The sequence below is a fragment of the Drosophila arizonae genome, chromosome 2 (assembly GCF_054131065.1).
Source record: "Drosophila arizonae isolate 15081-1271.41 chromosome 2, UAZ_ARI_1.0, whole genome shotgun sequence".
Lineage (NCBI taxonomy): Eukaryota > Metazoa > Arthropoda > Insecta > Diptera > Drosophilidae > Drosophila > Drosophila arizonae.
This window is the reverse complement of record NC_142922.1, coordinates 2,872,108-2,891,247: the sequence shown is the minus strand read 5'-3', so window position 1 is coordinate 2,891,247 and position 19,140 is coordinate 2,872,108. Positions and strand designations below refer to the sequence as shown.

The following is a 19,140-nucleotide window of genomic DNA, read 5'->3' as shown; positions in this document are numbered from 1 at the left end:
TCGCATTAATTTAACTTAAGTACATTTCTCTGGCTGCTGCTGGGTGATTCTGTTTGATTTTAACTGTGAATTAACTCACGCGTATCCCACGCACAAGAATCGGAATTTAACAAAAAATTATATCCGAACCGCAAACGTAGCAACAACGGCAGCAACCATACACAAGGAAGTCTAAAATCAAACTAAGCGGACAACAAAAACAATAAACCCAAAAGAAAAACGACGAAAGCCAAGAGAATTCATGATGTCAAAAAAATTACAAGGTATCGCAAAAGTTATATCCGTATGGTACATCCATACCTTATAACTGTTTAGTTAACAATTACAATATATTTGAGGAAATCATGTCTTCAAACATTACTGAGGTGGTGATTAAAGAAACTTTTGTTTCATTTAGTTATATTTAAAGGAGCGCGTCACATTGCATACGTCGCTCAGTGACGTCACAATTTTATGCTTATTTGCTCTTAGAGAGCGCGAAATGCTGGAGTGCCTGTCGCACATTTTCTTGTATCTAGCTGAGTAATTCCGATAAAGAGCGAGCATGCTATTTGGCGCCAACTGTTTATAGTGGTGTGGCAGCTCCGTTACTAAATAGAGTGACCAGACTGTGCACTTGGATAGATATACTAATATGCATTGCGAAAAAATACCAAAACTCACCCACGATCATGAACGTAACTTAACGGCTTTTTGAATTATTAAAGGAGTCATCATTGCTTATTCATATATAACGACAACAGGTTTACCTTAGCAACGACGCTTGTACAAAAAAAAAAACCAAACAAATACGCAAATGCTACTTCGTTATGCACAAGTACATATAATTAAATATGCTTAGTCAGTTAGTTGAGGTCTAAAAAGTGTTTACTTATGCTTGCTCAATCATGGTGACACGTGTGAGTAGACCCATTGACTACCTGCTCAGGTAGAGTCAGCTTCATTAACGGCAGCTATTTACTAATAAAAATAAACACATCACACAAATGGGAAAAACTACAAAATTTTCTGTAAATCTCGATTTTATTTATAAAATAAAAAACACATTTTTCTGTAGATCAAAAAATCCAACGAAACACGCTTACAAAAATTATTTTTCTTTTCTCTTCTTTTACCGAATAATAAAAAAATTGTATATATACATATATCAAACACAAATATACATATATATGAATTAGCTAGATCTATCAGCTAACTATATTTTGGAAAATTCTATACGTATATATATATATGAATATATATATATATATATATATATATATATATATATATATATATATATATAAATATAATTGCTTGATCTATCCGTGCAATTGTCAAATATTGGATTTTTATGATAAAATGTTTTTTTTTCTCTCTCTTTTTCTCGAGCTTCTATAGTTTTGCTTTCAATATAATGTTCGTTGTGGATTTGGCTTAGAATTAGGCTTGGACTCCCTATGCTTACGTTTAATTTAATGTTACGGTAATTTAATTTGTTACATTTAATTAATTTATGCTTTGTTTCTTGGTTGGCTGGCTGGGCTCGACACGGCACGGCTCGGCACGGGTAGGCTCGGCTCGGCTCTCACTTGTTGCCCGCATTGATGAGAACACGTTGTCGCGCCGTCGACGTCGAGTTGGAGTTGAGGGCCGGATTGCACATCTCTGTGGTGAATTTGGAGAAGGTGTTCTGGAAGCGATTCTGGAAGTCATTTGAGTGGGCATTGCCGTTGCCATTGCTGTTGCCGTCCTTGACCTGCTTCATTTCGGCATTTGTGTGACCATTGGCCTTAACAGCCGATTTGTCCTGTAGAGGAGACAAAAATTGATAAGCCAAACATATATATTGTTTATAAATTTGTTTGCATACCTTGCCATCGCGCTGCACATAGGCCCGCTTGTAGAAGTTCGAGAAGAGGAAGTAGAACATCACGGCGTGAGCGCCAATGAAGTAGGCAAAGCCAATTGGGTAGTTGCAGTCGTTCTTGAAGAACAGCTGGAACGAGTGCACCATCACGAGCACGAACTGAATCATTTGCATCACAGTCAGGTATTTCTTCCACCAGAGATAGCGCTGCACCTTGGGTCCCATGGCGGCCAGCATGTAGTAGGCGTACATGAAGATGTGGACGAAGGTGTTCAGGAAGCCAAAGAAGGTCGAGTGCCCGCCAGGTGTGAACTTGACGCCCCACCAAACGGAGACGGGCATGATGCCATGATGGATGACGTGCAGCGTGGACACCTGATCGTATCTCTTGCGCATCACAAAGAAGAATGTGTCAAAGAACTCGGTGAACTTGGAGAAGTAGTACCACCAGCAGCCATATGCGGTCTGCAAACAATATACAGGGTATACAAATACATTATTATTTGCTATATATATATGTATATCAATAGGTTGGACAATGTTGGCTTTCTATACGATCATTTTCGGCAGTTTCTTTTTAAAGCCCGCTTACACGTGAGTCTTCAATCTAGGCAAGACCAAGAACGGTCCAGGCCGGCCAGCCGGCCGGCATCGCGGCATAGACATTTGTCATCGATTGATTAGCATAAGAACCTGTCGCCGTTATACCTCTTTGTTTAAGCCAAAAAGAACTGGTTGTCTAATACATATAAATCTGGCACACTGAACAGACACCAGCTAAATCATAAATACATTCTAACAGACACACACATAGACGTATATATAAACATATATATACTATTAATGTATATGCTGTCTATATACTTGATACTCACACGTATCGCACGCGGCGAATAGGAATAATCAACGGGTTCGCATCTCAAGCTATAGCCATTCAGCCAGCCTCCTATGCAAGACTAGAAATATAAAGTTTATGGTTTTATTTCCGAATAGTGGCAGAGCTTTCAACACACTCTACCTCATAGAACAGCCACGCGCTGAATATAACCTGTGCTGCATTGTACACAATCAGAACTTTTCTCAACTCAAAGGGTTTTCTGTTCTCCATCAGCTTGGGGCCCAGCACCTGCAGAAAAGTGTGATAAAGAGAGAATGTTTTATAGATATTTTTATTGTAATTAAATCTGATATGATGAAACGTCATTTTTAAATATTTTTAGTTTTAATATAACTTTAACTTGTAAATATTATTTAATTTAAATGTATTTTGAAAACTTTGGTATACAAATTATATATAATTTTTATTTTTTATTTTTAAAAACAGTTTATATGGTATAATTACAATTTTTTTTTAATTAATTTTTTTTTCATTATTAAATTAAATTATATGTAATTTGTAAAAATTTATTTTGCAAATTTAAATGCATGATTGATATGATTTATATTTACAATTATGTCCAAGCTATATTTGTATAGAACTCTTTATATAATTATATAATTTAAGGCAATGTGGCACTGCTTTCAAATTAAAGTGGATTTAATTGTACTTTTGGTTATCAGGCTATCACACAATGTCTCGTAGATACGATAAATATAAATCACTTGTAATATATATGTGTGCATATATATGATTTATATTACAAATTATTTTAAACAGAACTGCGCAATATGTCTCAAGACTATAAATCGTATTGATTACAGAATAAATCATAAGTACGATAATGCATTTAAACTTTTGTATAATTGTTATTATAAATATATATGACTATAAATGTTTATAACTATGCATTATTATAAAACCGGCTTAGAGATCCGGCTCGGAGTTCTGCATAGTTCATATTCTCCATATATACATATATATTGATATATAAATGTATAAATAAACAAATACAAAATGGTCGAAATTCGTTTGACAGCCAGCATAGATGTCACTTGGAGCTGTGTGAGCTGGGCCAGCAGCACTGGTTTTAATTGAGCATCTAACACATACTACATAATCAAACAAAAGGTGTGCGACGAATGCTGTAATTATCGAATCAATCGGCGGCTCTTGAGGTTGCGGCTGATGTTGATATTGGGACAAGTTCGTTGCCTAAGTCTTTTGTTGTGTGCGCTATTCGAAAGCCATTTAAATGATTACATGCATATGTATATATAAAATGTAAAGCAATGCAAAGCTGAAACTTAAATAGAAATCGTTTTTCGAATTTAGGTTTTACAAATTTTGTCTCATCTCTTTCCTTGCTGCTTCTGCTGCTTCTACTTCTTTTCTTCTTCTTCATCTTCTGCTGCTGCTTTTTTGCATATGTAATTTTGGCCCACTTGGGTCAAGCATCGCGCGTTTCGACATCAGCTTCGCTCGTTTAGCGCTGATTGCCTTTGATTTTGAATGGTTCGACTGGCCCTGAACTTATTTAATATGTTTCATTTTATCGCTTTTGATTTACGTTTTTTTTTTTGGTTTTAGCTTTTTTTTTTTGCAATGAAAAACTTGTTTCACTGGGTGCAGGAGTCGATCGTAAAATGCATCCGCGTGCCAGTGCCGGGTCATCAAAAGGTGATTGGCAGATGGAACCAGCTAGAACACCCCTAACTGCCTTAAGCAATCTTAAGTGCTTCATTCTAGAGCCGCTCATTTGGGGATTTTTATTTTACTGCCCGAACGACCACAAGCAGGTGTAATTATAGATGACTGTCTGTCTGTTTGTCTGTCTGTTTGTCTGTGTGCTACCCTTCCACTTACCTTAACGAAATATGCGTAGGCCAAGCTGATTGCTATCGTTGGAAATGGCGAGCTCATGAGCGGATAGTCTCGGGTGCGCGGATCTGATTTGTTGTCCATAAGATCCCGCCAGCCATCGTAAAACTGTCTGATATACTCCTGCAACACAAAAAAATAAATGCAATATATTGTTAGTCAAACTCTTAGGCAATGAGGCTATAATAAAGAGCCTTGGCTCTTATAGGGTGCAAATGTTAAAACAATTGCAACATCAAGCCGTTAGTAGTAAACTATTAAATCGGTTAAAAATCAGTTAAATCCATCAAAATTTTACGTGGGTCCCCAACCGCTGGCTCCATGTGCCTCGATCTAGGGGATTGTAATTAAAGCTAAAGCCGAGTCTAACACGAGCTGTCTGTCTGACCACCTACCCATTGATCTACTCTAAATCATTTGTGCAACATATATGCATGTTTGTGTGTGTGTGTGTGTTATAGCAACGAAACCGGCTGCTCGGAAAGAAAAATCGTCAAACCGCATTCTCAGTGAGTTTCCGTATGTAGCCCCATAATATTCGTACGTCAATTAACGTTTTGGCGTCGGGTTGCCCAAAATCAAGCTCTTAAGAAAAACAAGTGCAAATGCTCCAGTGGGGAGTGCTCGACTAGCCAATACCCAGAATGCAGCTGCTATTTCTGCCATGCACTACGTATGTATGTGAACACCTTGCACACACGGATAGTAAATTTTAAGTTCTCTAAATTTTCAACTCTTCGAGCTGAGCCTAAATAAATTCAGCCAATCGAATGCACTAGGTTTACTTAAAAAGTTGAATTCTCGCAAGCTAGATTATTGAGTTTATATGGACAGGCATGCAGACCTGGTTAGATGTTATGTAACACGCAGGAGAAGGGGTGACCCCAAAAGGCTGATCAAGAATATATTTACCGCCACACCCGTAAGTAAACTGGTCTATTACAGTGGCAACTGCAATCTCATCCAAATGTAATACAACAAGAAAACACTCAAACAGGAACAGGAAAAGCAAATGAGCAGAATATAGTATTTAAGATAATTGAAGATTCCAAATGTAAAATATTATTAAACAAGTTATGTTAATGGCAGTTATAGGCAGCCAAATGGCTGACGCCCTGATAATTTCCATCGTCAAGAGATGGCTGCAAATTGCCCTGGCGTGAGTGAATTTGTGTAGGTCTTGTTTTTAATTGACTGCATATCGTTAAAGTCGCATATCGACGTCGCATCGGTAACGGTCATTTGTCAGTAGAATATGGCCCATAAGTAAGATATGCGGAAAGCCGCAATTAATTGCAATTCGATTTGCCATCGAGCGCAATTAAAAGCCAATTCCCAGACAGCTGTGCAGTGAGCGAACTACGTTGAATTCTGGATTTTTCTCTTTCGATTTGAAATAGCTGCACAGCTTCTCTTTATAATAATTAATTAAGTGGTTTCTATTTGCAATTCTTATTATATCATACGTGTGATATAATTCTTTAAAGTCTGGAAGGTTCTAAAGAAAAATAAGATATTACTTGATATCATTTCAGGGCAACTAATAAATGGAATTGGGCCAGAAATTCCTAGAAATTAAAAAAAACAAAATTCTTCTCAAACTTATTTTGTTTATTCTTGAGTCTAAGATGCTTAATAAAACATAAATTCAGACATGTAAAAAAGCTCTAGACGGTACTGATAATTCTTTTATATATTATCATTAGCCTACAAACCGAAACCGAGGGGTTGAACTTTCTAGATTAGACCTGAAGCTCGTAATATAAAAAGTTAGACCTTTCGGTGCGACCTAACTTTTACCTTATGATAATAAACCTATAAATAAAGGGTTGAACTTTTTAGATTGGGCTTATAGCTCGCAATTAGATTTTTATTTTCCAATTTATATTCTTATTTATTCCGGGGCTTAGGTGACAGGTGGCAGAGAGTCTAAGGTTCAATTGGACTGACTTGACGTCAATATACGGGTGTTGAGCTCGAGCTATGCCAAAGGCAAAAACTCGTTAGCTGAAACTAGTTAGTCTTGATGTTCACCCAGAGAAATTCATCAAGAAGTGTTAATTGCGCTCATTCTAAACTGATTCAGCTGCCACATTTCTCCAGTTAGAAGCTGTGTAAATTTATAATCAATATTTTGACACATTTGGTAAGCCTCAAATGATATTTCATCAAATGTCTCGAAACATACAATATACTATAGGGTAACTTAGCTAAAATGTCATTAAACTGTTCGACTTCAAGCTTCATCAAATATTTTAACAAGAATAATTCCACCCTTGTGAAGTCATGCTGAAAATGCAGAATTTCTGTTAATTTTTAAGAATGACTCCCACACATATTCTCGAGATTTAAAGTAATGCATGAGTAATTGAAAAATCGTATGAGATGTTCAATAAGCGGACTTTGTCTTCGATTACTTTGCCATATACATATATATATATATATATATATATATATATATATATATATATATATATATATATATATATATTGTAAATAAAAACAGGTTAGAACTTTGCAGTCGGCCGTTACAGATTGCAGAATACTCATCTACGATTTGCCACGCCCCGAATTTGGTGTATACCTTAGGCAAATCAATGCAAATAGCATGTCGATGGTTATTTAGTTCCTAATCCTAAAACATTAAATTTACCAATTTTCCGTGCCCTCATCTTACAAAATATTTCCCCATGTAAATAATTTCCATAAATAAATTTAAGGTATCATATAGAGAAATATTAAATTAAATAAAAAAATTGGTATACCAAAATGCAAATTTAATACACATAAAAGAACTTAATTTTTATATTATATTTTTTTTACACAAAAAGGTTTAATTTTTTTGGAGTTTGACCTTGTTAAAACCTTTCATAATTGAACGAAATCAAGCAGCATAATTATCCTGCACTTTGTCAGCGTCTCAATTCATGGCAAGCTTTGGCTTTTCGGCCAAGTTAGCTAATGGGCAGCTGTTGGCACCTGTTGTGCTGCATGTCATGCAACAGCACTTGTAATGGCCGTCCGTCAGTCAGTCTGAGAATAAGATAAACAGCAATGCTTTTGTTGTCGCTTTGTCGCTTGTCGCCTCGTCCACAGAGACACTCGGGAACAGCGTCCAGGGGGCAAGTCATGGGGTTTGGTTAGTTCATTAATGGCACACCGTGTCGGCCATTAGGCGAGCGAGATGCATGGGACTAGTCTGGAGGCTGTGCGGGTGTGGTCACTGCCTGAGGCGGCTGAGCAGTAATTATTGGTTGGACAGCCCCATCTGGTTATTTGCTTGGCATTTTTCGTGATGCACTCGCTGCTGCTGCTGCAGCTAGAGAACTGAAAAGCTGCAATGCGGTAATTTTTATTGTTAACGTCCCTCTCGCTGTTTATCTACCTACCTCCCTCCCTCTCTCTCTCGCTCGATCTATCTGTGTGGCAAGACTTGTATTTAGCTGCTTTAATGACCGCCTGTGGTTCACTGTGCTTGGGGTTTTTTTCACGAGTTACAAGCGTGTGCGTTGCACAATCGACTTCTAGCTCAACATATATATTGCGCATAGTACGCATACGCACTGTGCGCCCGTCCGATGACTCGGCACAAAAACAATTGATATAGCCGGCTGAAGCAACAGCAGCAGCCAAGCGTTAACCCATATCGGAGTGTCACCCATATGAGTCACAGGTATCATGACCTATGATCCGTAACGTAACATCAGCAAAGTGGCCATCCGCAGAGATTACATCTAATTACGTACGAGAGATTTTCACTTTTATTGCGTGTCGCTAGCGGCTTAATTGAATTTAACAAGCAAATGAAAACCAAATGTAAATTTCATAAAAGTGCTTCCGGTGCCCAAGAGAAGCCAACCAGCTAGCCAGCCAGCCTTGCCTTCCTTTCCCACTCAGACATTCTTTACATAATAATTGTTTTGATTATTAGAAATAAATGCATAATAATTGAGATAGTCGTAATATATAATATGCAGGCTCTGACGTAGGTCAGTTATAGCTATATTATTTTCATATATACACATTTTATAGCGCATTGATTAAGGAAAATTACTGGAGGCGCGTCACTAAACCAGTTTTTATTTTTTCACACTGTCAACACATTCAGACTTAAATAATAATATACATTTAACTGGTATTAAGACTTAGTCAGACGTTCAATGCAATTACAATTGCAATTTAATTGTTTGTTTTCTCCTCTTCTTCTTCTTCTTTAGTTAGCTGTTATTTAAGTTGTCTCTCACACTGATTGTCACTTGCACCAGTTCGATTTAGTCGCTCGATTAGTTCCGTGTAGAATCATTGGCTAGGCTTTAAGTCTGAAGGCATTTAACTAACTAACTTAATTTGGCATTAATTTTTTAACACGGATATCACGCGAGTCAAAACAGATAATCAGATCCGAAACTATTTTGAGCAATAGCCAAAATGCCAAATTGGGTTTAAATATGTATAGGTTTGAGGAAACTAATTACGAAATAACTGGCTTGATATGTAATAAAACAATAGCAACCTAACGAGAGCAGATAAAAATGCGAAATTTATACTAATTGAGTAAGGATGTTTTTTTTTTTAATATGACGTCAGAATTCCAAATTCGTAAATAATCTTTACCTGTTTCTTTTTTTTTTACAATAAATAAAACGAGTACTTCAATTTATTAAATCTTTAGCTTTTATGTACTTCAAGTTGTTTTTATTGATTTTTATAAGATAATGAGCTGCATTATCGAAAAAAAATAATAATTAAAGAGATGATACACATATAGAGAACCAGATGAATATATGTGATTTAGTTTACTAAGTATTACGAGTGCGAAATTAGCTCCCTCAATAAATATTTGTATGTTAGTTAATGCGATTTTTTTTTATAAATCAATTCAATTAAAATTTTGTAAAGATTTCTCTCAAGTCAAGTATTGAGCTGAGCTCAGAAAATATTATATAAAAAAAATGTAATAAAATAAAATTTTGACTTCAACTCTACAAACTTGTTGTTCAGTGTAATCAATCAATTAACAATGCAATCTACTGTTTATCATGAACTTAAGCGCTGCTTAAGCGATTTGTCAAAACGTTTGAGTGAACCCGATGCGATTTCATGAGCTTAGCGCACAAAACAAAAGACTTAAGGCACGAACTTGCCAATTGCTTTTGTTCATTGAACGTTGCCCCGTTACCGGGCATGTGTCAAGTGTGTGTAGGCGTTACTTGTATCTTAATCCAAGCAACAACAGAAAAAACCCGCAAGTCATATGCTGCCATCTGTTGCCATTGCTGCTGTTGTTGACGGTTTGCATTTCACCAATAAACATCCGTATTAATTGATCGCACATGTTCGCACTTGTCGGCGCAGACCGTGCACCGATCTTGCGGCAAAAATATTGTGCGAGAGACTACAATGAGCCACCTTTGCATGCCACGCACAGTGTGACTCCAATATTAAGCACGTGCTTTAGTTCGAATTATGCAAATCTTTGTTTATTCTACACCTGTCTTGACTGCTCTACTCTGTTAGCGCAAAATAAATGTTATTACGCCTCATTTTTTCATTTCAATATGATCAGATTGAATACAATCCTGCTCTGGGTGGGCTCTAATGCAGCCGTAAATGCCAAACATCAACATGGAAAACATAACAATCCAGCTCATTTTAGGGTAATTTGTAGTCGCCGTCGCCAGACAATTTGAAATATAAATTTCGATTAAATTACTGTTGACGGTTTGTTGAACTAAGAACAAAATTTATAGGATATAAAAGTAACGTGTTTTATTTTTTTTTGACAGGTTTTTACGGCAAAAAACAAATACTCTACAGGCTGTATAATGGATTGTGTTTTAGATTTGATTTGTTAAAGTAATAATGAAATATTTACAGATTTGTATCCTGCTAGCTTTTAGGCAACTAGAGCTAGGGAAAAAATAAATTAAGAGAAAAACATTTTTTAAATTCAGATTTATATATTTTATGCCAAAGAGTAAGCGGTAAAAATGTAATATTTTAATATAATAAATTACATAGCATATAAAAATTATCAACTCTTTAATGGCAGCAAATTAAACAGATATACCCCATTCATACAAGCAATACATATACCCTATCAAACAATATACCCCGTTCAAACATTTACAGCTCATACTCCTAGACAAGCTCTAGCCGTCTAAACCGGTATTTATCAATATCGACAGCCAATGCAAACATTTAATTATATTTAAATGTAAGTTGGGGCGCTAACAAAAAACTAAGCCAACACGGTTGGAAATTTGTCTAAGACTTTTGATCAAAATTCTGATCAAACCGAAAGCTCACTGGCTGAAATGTATATTAATTAAGCACACACACTCACACACATACACTCGCACTCCAGACGCTCACCTATAAAACCTATAATATTGCAGCCATTTTGTAGTTTTGCCAATTCATGCTGATGTTGTTAGTTTAATGTGCCAAATGTCAGAATTTTGCCAATAGCCGTGGACTTTGCACCGCAAATTGTTGGCCAGTTAAAATTGTAATTTTGATTTTTCTCTCCTCTTCTCTTTTTCTTTTTGGGGAGGTATTTAGTGTTACATAAAGCGCGATACTGTGTGTCCAGCGGGCAGCAGGCAGCAGGCAGCGGCCGCTGTTTGCGTAAGCAGACGCGGCAGCATCTCTTGTCTCTTGTCGCTGACCCTTTTTTTCGCTTTCTTTGGTTCACACGAGCTGGCCAAATGCTTTCCCAAAGAAACCAACAACAACAACTACAACAAATGCCCACCAAAATGCTTCCGTCAGCAGCGGCGGCAAGTGTAAAAAAGGCATTTGTAATTGTTGTGGCTGCTGTTGTGGTTATTGCAGCCGCTGCCACTGCCGCCGCTGTCGCTGCTGCTGCTGCTGCGCGTTACATTTTAACGCTTCATTATGCGCTATAAGTGCGCTAAGTTGCCGGAGACGCGGTCAAGCAAACACCTAAAAATTTACCATGTCAATTATTGAGACTGATGCCACCGCTGCCACGACAACTGGCCACGACCATAATGACCATTCATCACCATTGTTTGGCTCTGTGGCGACATCAACACATCAGCGACAAAGCCCGCTCCTCAGCTGGGACTAACCCAGAAATGCAATGGCTTTTAAGCCATGACTAATGCATCCATTTGGCCTTGCCAATACAATAACCTCACTTATGCCAATTTTAAAACAGGAAATAGTTTTAAAATCGTGCAAATAAATAAAATTTAAATTTATATGTACGTAAATAATATAAATTTGTATAAAAATTTGAAAAAACTATTTTTTTTAAAGTTCTTTCCCTATTAAGAACAAGATTAATTAATTAAAATTAAAATGAAAACATAAATCTTAAAAATTAAAAAAAGTGAAGTAACTCAAGTTTTAATCTCCAAATCAAAATTCAAATTTATAAATATTTTCGAAAAAGAATTTTTTTTAAATTAATAAATATAATAGTAAAATAATGAAACTTTTATAAAATATTTGAATTTTGGAATATTTTTTTATATTAATAAAAATAATAAATTTTATAATGTTCTACTTTCGTTGCTGATTGGAAATTTCATAGGAGTAAGAAAAATCGATAAACAAAAACCATTATTAAAATCAACTCAGTGTAATTTTTACATAATTTTTAACCAAAAAATAAAACCTCCCAAGTAAAAAATTTTATTTTAATAAATATATGTAAAATACCTAAGGTATCAAGCCAACAAAATTTGAATTTAAAAATGGATAGGCTTTATTAAAAAAAAAAAATAAATAAAATATTTATTTATTCCAATGTACGATCTTCAAAAGTTCAAGGTTTCCATGCCAGATGAAACCCGATTTGTAAAATAATTTAAAATTTTGTTTTATTTTTTTTTTTGTTTTTAATTGTGTAGCTTAAATATAACACGCCGAATACATAATTTAAAGTAATAAAGAAAAAAAATGGTGTGGATCAATAAATCAAAGCTTACAAAATGAATTAATTTTGTTAAATTATGTATGCTTGCTTAAGTCAAAGCAAACACAAATAAATCAAACAAAAGCTGCAGTTGAACAATACTAAATTTAAAAAAAAAAAAAAACCTATTGTGCATCAAAGAAAATTTTTGAACAATAAAAAGTTGCAAAAAATAATATACAAAAATATCTAAAACAAAGCTGGCAACAATACTATTATTAACAATTTTCAACAACTGGCCAATTAATTAAATCAAGATAATACCAAAATAAAAAATAAAAAAACAAGTTAACAGTACATAAAGAAGACAACAACAACAAGTTTCAAACGCAAAACTTTGGGAAGTCAACAGCATCCAAGGGGAGATGCCACAGACACAGACAAGATGAGTAAAAGGTGTCGAGAGGCGGCGATGAGATGAAGTAACATGGTCAGTCCAAATTTTTGTCTTACCTATATATGTATATACACATTTCTTGGCAAGGCCAACCGGCCAGGCAGTTGGACTGGATTGTGTGTGTTTTTTTTTTTTGTTTTTTTTTTTTTGCCAATTTAAACTCTTTATTTTTGGGGCCTGTCTCGGAATCGGAATCGGAGTCTGTGATTGCGACTAGAGACTTGTCTGTTTAGTGGTGTTTTGAATTTGATTTACTTTTATGGAGCCGAAACTTTTTATATAAGTAACAGTGTCATCTGGCACCAAGTAATTTGCTATGCCATTAACAAAAGACAAACAAAAAAATACCAGCAAAATATAAATACAAATTCGTAAAACCGTATAATTATACAGTTCAACACTTTTACTTTCCCGCCTACCCCCACCCCGGGGAAGAAATCAAAAGAAATACATATTTAAGAAAACACGCATAAGAAATGAAAAGACGAGGAAACTGGTTTAAGAAATCTACGGGGCCAATTGAGCTAGCGGCCAAAGCTCGTGTCGCACTTGGTGATTTTTGTGGTTATTTAAGCAAAAAACACATACAAAATAAATCACAAAAAAATTGCTTTGAATAGACGCAAAAAGCATAGGCCAAAGAAGTGAAATGAAATGAAAAGAAGAGAGACGAAAAACGAATTGTGGAACCTGCACAACATAAAAATCAATTTATAGGTCAAGTTGAGCGCAGTCCAACAACAGACACACACACACACATAGAGATCAGCTAGGAATGTATGTGTGTGTGCAACTGGCTTTTGAAGCCAAAATTCAGGTTCAGCTTGAGACTTTTACTTCAACAGCGGCATCTTGTCTAATAAGACGAATTATGCAACACCGAATGGACCAATACACACACAGACACACACTAGCATATAATGCTTGCAATGTGCTGCCCATTTGAGTCTCGATCGGGTGTAGTAATAAAAATAAGAGAGAAAAATTATAAACATTCAACTGCTGCTGCTGCTGTTGGTGGTGCTGTTGGTGGGGCTGTTGGTGGTGCTGTTGGTGGTGCTGATGTTGCAGTTGCTGCAATTGTGGGTCAAGTTGAAAATGCAACGCGATCTGCACAACATTCACATTCGCTAGCGACTTGCGCGCGTTTTAAAACGCGCCTTAACGTCTCAACATTATTTCATCATCAGCATCAAGAAAAAAAAACCGCTTTGCTGCACAAGCTGGAATAAATATACCCAAATAGAAAAAAGCAAAAGACTAATATATACACACACATGTATATATGGTATATATATAGAAACATATATATGTGTATATTTCTTGTTTGTCTGCTGGCAAAAGAAGACTTTGAGGCAGTTTGAGCGGGCGCTCGCGCGACTTTTAGAGCAACTAAATCGCGTTAATTTGGCAATCAAGCAGTTGGCCGCCGCCGTCGTTGCTGCCGTCGCCGCTGTGGCCTCAAATACCAAGTAATTGGTGTAAGAGGCCCCCGTTACAAGTTGTTCTTTTTGTTGCTTTCCATTTTGTGTGTGTATGTGGCTTAAAATGTATTGCATGCTTGTTGCGGCTTGTTGACTTGAGCGTTGCACAGTTAAGCAAATAATCAAGTGCACAGCTGTAAATATGCGTAAGGCAATTCAATCCAGTTCAATTCAGTTCAGTTCGGCAGGCCATCAGAGAACTTGTTGGCTGGGAGTCCCAGACTGCAAATGATAAATGTTAACAACTTTGCTCAGGACTTGCATGACAGTTAAGCACGCTGTCCATCAACCTGTTTCATACAATACAATGCTGAGAATACACAAATAATGGCATGCTTTTATCTCTAATTCATATAAATTTTCAGCCAAAATATGGTGTTCAGAGTGACAATTTTGCTTATAAATTAATACCTTATTCCCGAGCGTAAATGAACGGCCTTTAAGCGAGCTTAAGGCCATATTTTATTCGAAAGCATAAGCTTTATATGTGTGTGTATATAAACAAAAGCAAATGCATAATAATTGAAGCGCTAATCAATCACGGTGACTGCCTAAAAGTTTGTTATTTTCTTGTTTAATGTCATTTGAATGCTTTTATCGTAACATACAAGCATGCATATGTTTATATGCTCTCTAATCTGAAACGAGCAGTAATTGAATTATCACAGCAGAACACTTACTTCAACGACAGTCCGATAAGAAGCCGCTGCCTGTGTCACACTCATGGCGCCCACCTTTTATTTCTCTTTCTTATGTCTCTCTTGAGTATAACAAAACAAAATACATGAAATTTTTAATCAGTTTTTAGCACTTGGTCGCGAGTCTACAACAATACGATATAGAGTTCACTCTTTGGCCACACACACACAAACGCACACATAGAGAGCGGAGATACATAAAATAAATATATACAAATTGTATACAGAGATAAAAATGTGCTGAAGGCACGCACAAATTCAATGTTAGACAATAAACCTTTGGCCAAATTGCACTATTATTGCAACACGCGGCGACTGCAGCTCCTCGACGTGTGTATGTGTGTGCGCCTGCGGCTGCAGTGCGGATACTTGACAGCAACGCGCATACGACGCGTTGCTTGAACAGAGCGAACATAAGCACAAATGATCGAGTCACATGCGGCCAGTAACAACAACTACAAGAACGAAAACTTATCACTCACACACACAAGCATACACACGGACGGGCTCTCTCGCTCCCAATGGCTGCACAGCTGTGCGCCAAGCGACGCTGACGGCGCCGTCGACGTCAACGTAAATGCGACTAAACTGTCTCTGGCAGCGCGGCAAACTGGTGCTTACAGCAATTGCAAACAAATCGCTTGATTAAAATCAATTTTTATTTTATTTATTTTTTATATATTTGTTGTTGTTGCTTTTTTTCGTTATTACATTTGCTGGCCTAGTAAAAGTTCCAACACAAATATGAACGAATAAATATAGCGTCGTCAGCGTCTTGAAAATCTCTGTTTTCAGTGTCAAAAGCATAATGCAAAAAGCTATCAAAATAAAACAAAAAAAAAAAAAAAAAAGAAGTACTACAAGAGAAATTTATAAAAATGGAGCTGTAATAATGATTGTGCAATCATAAAAAATACCAAAGCAAAAAAAAAAAAAAAAAAAAAGATTTGAATACATATTTTGTATTTATTTTTATTTTTGTAAAATGGTGCAATGGGTGCGCTGGGATCATTAGCTGCGATTGGTTAACCAAAAGCACATTTTTTTAACTTTTTCATTTTCTTTTTTTTTTTTTTTGTTTTGTCGAATTTGCAGTGAAGCAGCTGAATGAATATGAATATCACTGGGATTTCTACATAGCAGCCGCAGCATCATCCGATGATGAGTAAAAATTTAAAAATAAATAAAGAAAAAAAAACTTGGCGAATAAGCAAAGCAAAAGGCACGACAAAAACAATGCAACAGCAAATGACAAAAACAACAACAAACACAACTACAAAACCCAAAACAAATACAACAACAGCAATGTCGTTCACTGAGGCAATCTCTTGTTGGTGCCGTGGCTGCTGCAATCGACGGATGCGAATGCTGACCCTGAAATCTTATCCATTTCACTTGCCATCAGGCCACGCCAATCAAGCCCCAGACTCTTAAGTGCCACGGAGAGGGCATGTGGCAACCGGTGCAGTTATCCAGTTATCCAGTTGAGGAGATTCAAGGTCAGTGCGGCTGCATTGCATTTCCGTGTGAAATGTTGTCGAGCGAACAGCAGCCCGCGCGCTTGCGAGTCGACCAGGCCAACAGCGCCCTTCACTTGACCAGCAGAGGCAACGCAAACAACAGTGCACAAAATGCAATTTTCACAAATTTGCTATGCACTCTACATGCGTGTGTGTATGTGTGTGTGTGGAAAAGTTAAAGTGCGAAAGACTTTAGCAAAACAGAACTAGAAAATAACTGCAAATCGGACACCAAAAAATAATAAAAATCATTCAAAGTCGCGTAGAAAACTTGAAAATTAAAATGAAAAAAAAAAAAAAAAAAAAAAAAAAACATACAAGCAGCAAAAGTTCTGTGCGCTGCAAATTGTTAAGAAAAGACATTGAAAACTTTTGATAATTTGTACTTGACAAATATGAACTGTAGATTTCGTACTCGTATTTGCATTTCTGCAGAAACGAAACGCTCGATCAAAGAGAGAAACAAAGAACTTGACACTGAAGGGAAAAAACCCCGATCGTGTAAATTTCTAAGTTGGAAGGTTAGGCGAGGCCTAATCGCCCTCAACTAACAGATAATTTAATGACTGCGCTCAAGTGTTTATCTATCCTCCTCTTGCGAAATTCACAATGTAACATGAGATATTGCGACTTATGGATGGAGATAGATAGATGCAACTGCAATTTAGATCGGGTGATTTACCATTCATTCTATGGTTCAAAGTTCTGCCATAGAAATATCTATGACTATTATTTGCAGCTCGTGGGCAGGTGATAGGCATGTAATTTATCCTAATTAGATTACAAATTAACAATCGTCACTTCACTGTTTTTTATTTCGCACTTACCATTTTTTATGTAATTATTAATTCCCGCTGACTAACTTCAGTTGAATGAATTTTCCAATATTTTTAATCGATTTTGCTTTATCACTGGCAATTATTCAAATCAATTTGGTGGCTTGCGGCAAAATACTTCACTTTGAATGAATTTATTAAGGCACTTATATTATCCCTATGCTTGCATTGGCATTTGCATACGTTAAGTATTTGAGACAGTTATGTTAATTAATTGATTAAACACGCGCACAAGTCACACAATTCATATAGATTCAATTAATATGCTCGATACTCAATTGAATTCTTTGTTGAATTTATGTGTTTACTTTAACTAAATCACAGTCACATCAAACTATCGTTTTGCCAACTCCGCTGCTGATGGCCAACTGATTTGAACAGCTGCTTCTTTTTACAAATATCTAGTCGGTAGTCTCTAACTGGACTCGACCGGGGCCTAGGTGAGCGCACGTATTACCATTCAAATCAAAAACACTGAAATAACTTTGATTTCTCGTTGCCGCTTTACTTTTATACGAAGCGGCGCGGCGGCAACGACGTTGACGCCGACGTCGGCGTCGACGCTCGCGTTTTAGTTTTTTTCTTTTGGTGAGCGAATACAAAGCTTTTTGATAAATTCTGAGCGCAGCTTCAGTTCAACAACAGCTCAACAGGTTGTCGGCAGCTGTCAGCGATTTGTGTATGTGCATGTGTATGCGTATGCATATGTGTGCGAGCGTCAGAGCTGCGCTCTCACTTTTTGCTGCTTGCGTTCGAATTTTTGTGCAAGGATGCTGTTGCCGAGCGCTAAGCCGAGTGGTCGAATGGCCGAGTGGCCGACTGGCCGAGTGGCTGAAGCGCCGTCGCATTCGACTTTGCGCTGAAGCTTTTTTCGGCTTAGCTTTCTCTCTTTCGCTCTTTGTTGCTCTTCGCTCTGTGCCTTTGCACCCACACAAAAGGGCAGTGCTAATTATTACGCTCTTTTCAAGTTGTGTTTTTTTTTTTTTTTTTGTTCGTTTCTTTGATTAGCTGCGTTTAGCTACGGTAAGCAGTGAACGATGAGCGTTGAGTGCAAAGTTCTTGTGAAAGCCCATGTGAGGCCATAAGCTAACCCTTGACAATGCGCTTGCGTATTTTCCGTAATCTTATGAAAGAGTAGATGCATACGAATGCAAATATTAAGTATTTCAATAGTCAAATATTTGCAAAAATAATAACAATACTATGCGATATTTTTGCATACAGTATGCATACAAATTAATTATGAGACAAAACTAGTTTAAAGATTTGCGTTCATTTAAAATTCCAGACTAAGACTTTGGCATGTGTTGCTGGCCGCATTTTGCTATTGTTTATTTTGATATATATTTATCTATTTGACTCTACCAACGCAACGGAAATAAGCAGTGGAAAAAAAGAAGAAGAAGAAAAAACAAAAACATTGGCTCTCGTTTATGGCGCCAACGTGTGGGTATGTGCGATGCTGTGCCAGAATAAGAACAGCCAACCCACCTGCGATGATAGCCAACTGCGGCTTCCTCAATCATAAAGCATGCACACCAAAGCGACCGAACCAAGCCCACTGTGATGTTCGAATTTCAAACTTCGAATGTCTGCATTCAGATTTGAAATTTTATGATTTGCCTTGACATTGGCCATTCCTAGTCAAAT

General features: G+C 36.7%; 1 protein-coding gene and 1 long non-coding RNA gene across 2 annotated transcripts; both read right to left on the bottom strand.

Annotated features, from left to right (window-relative positions):
• Positions 1-56: 56 nt before the first annotated feature.
• On the bottom strand, positions 57-17,992 carry Elovl7 (ELOVL fatty acid elongase 7). Its single transcript, XM_018012134.2, has 6 exons — positions 17,482-17,992; positions 4,593-4,730; positions 2,868-2,975; positions 2,725-2,805; positions 1,853-2,314; positions 57-1,789 (listed from the first exon to the last, which is right to left on the bottom strand). Exons 1-6 carry the CDS (start codon positions 17,482-17,484, stop codon positions 1,568-1,570), a joined length of 1,014 nt encoding a protein of 337 aa, XP_017867623.1. The 5' UTR covers positions 17,485-17,992; the 3' UTR covers positions 57-1,567.
• Positions 13,067-17,322, bottom strand: LOC149270186 (uncharacterized). Its single transcript, XR_016268706.1, has 2 exons — positions 15,412-17,322; positions 13,067-15,074 (listed from the first exon to the last, which is right to left on the bottom strand). It is a non-coding gene; the product is annotated as an uncharacterized LOC149270186 (long non-coding RNA).
• Positions 17,993-19,140: the final 1,148 nt, after the last annotated feature.

Coding starts and splice junctions, on each gene's coding strand:
- Elovl7 (XM_018012134.2), bottom strand. Junction 2,315..2,724: donor ATTCGCCGCGTGCGATACGT/GTGAGTATCAAG, acceptor TATTGTTTGCAG/ACCGCATATGGCTGCTGGTG. Junction 1,790..1,852: donor ATGTGCAGCGCGATGGCAAG/GTATGCAAACAA, acceptor TCTCCTCTACAG/GACAAATCGGCTGTTAAGGC.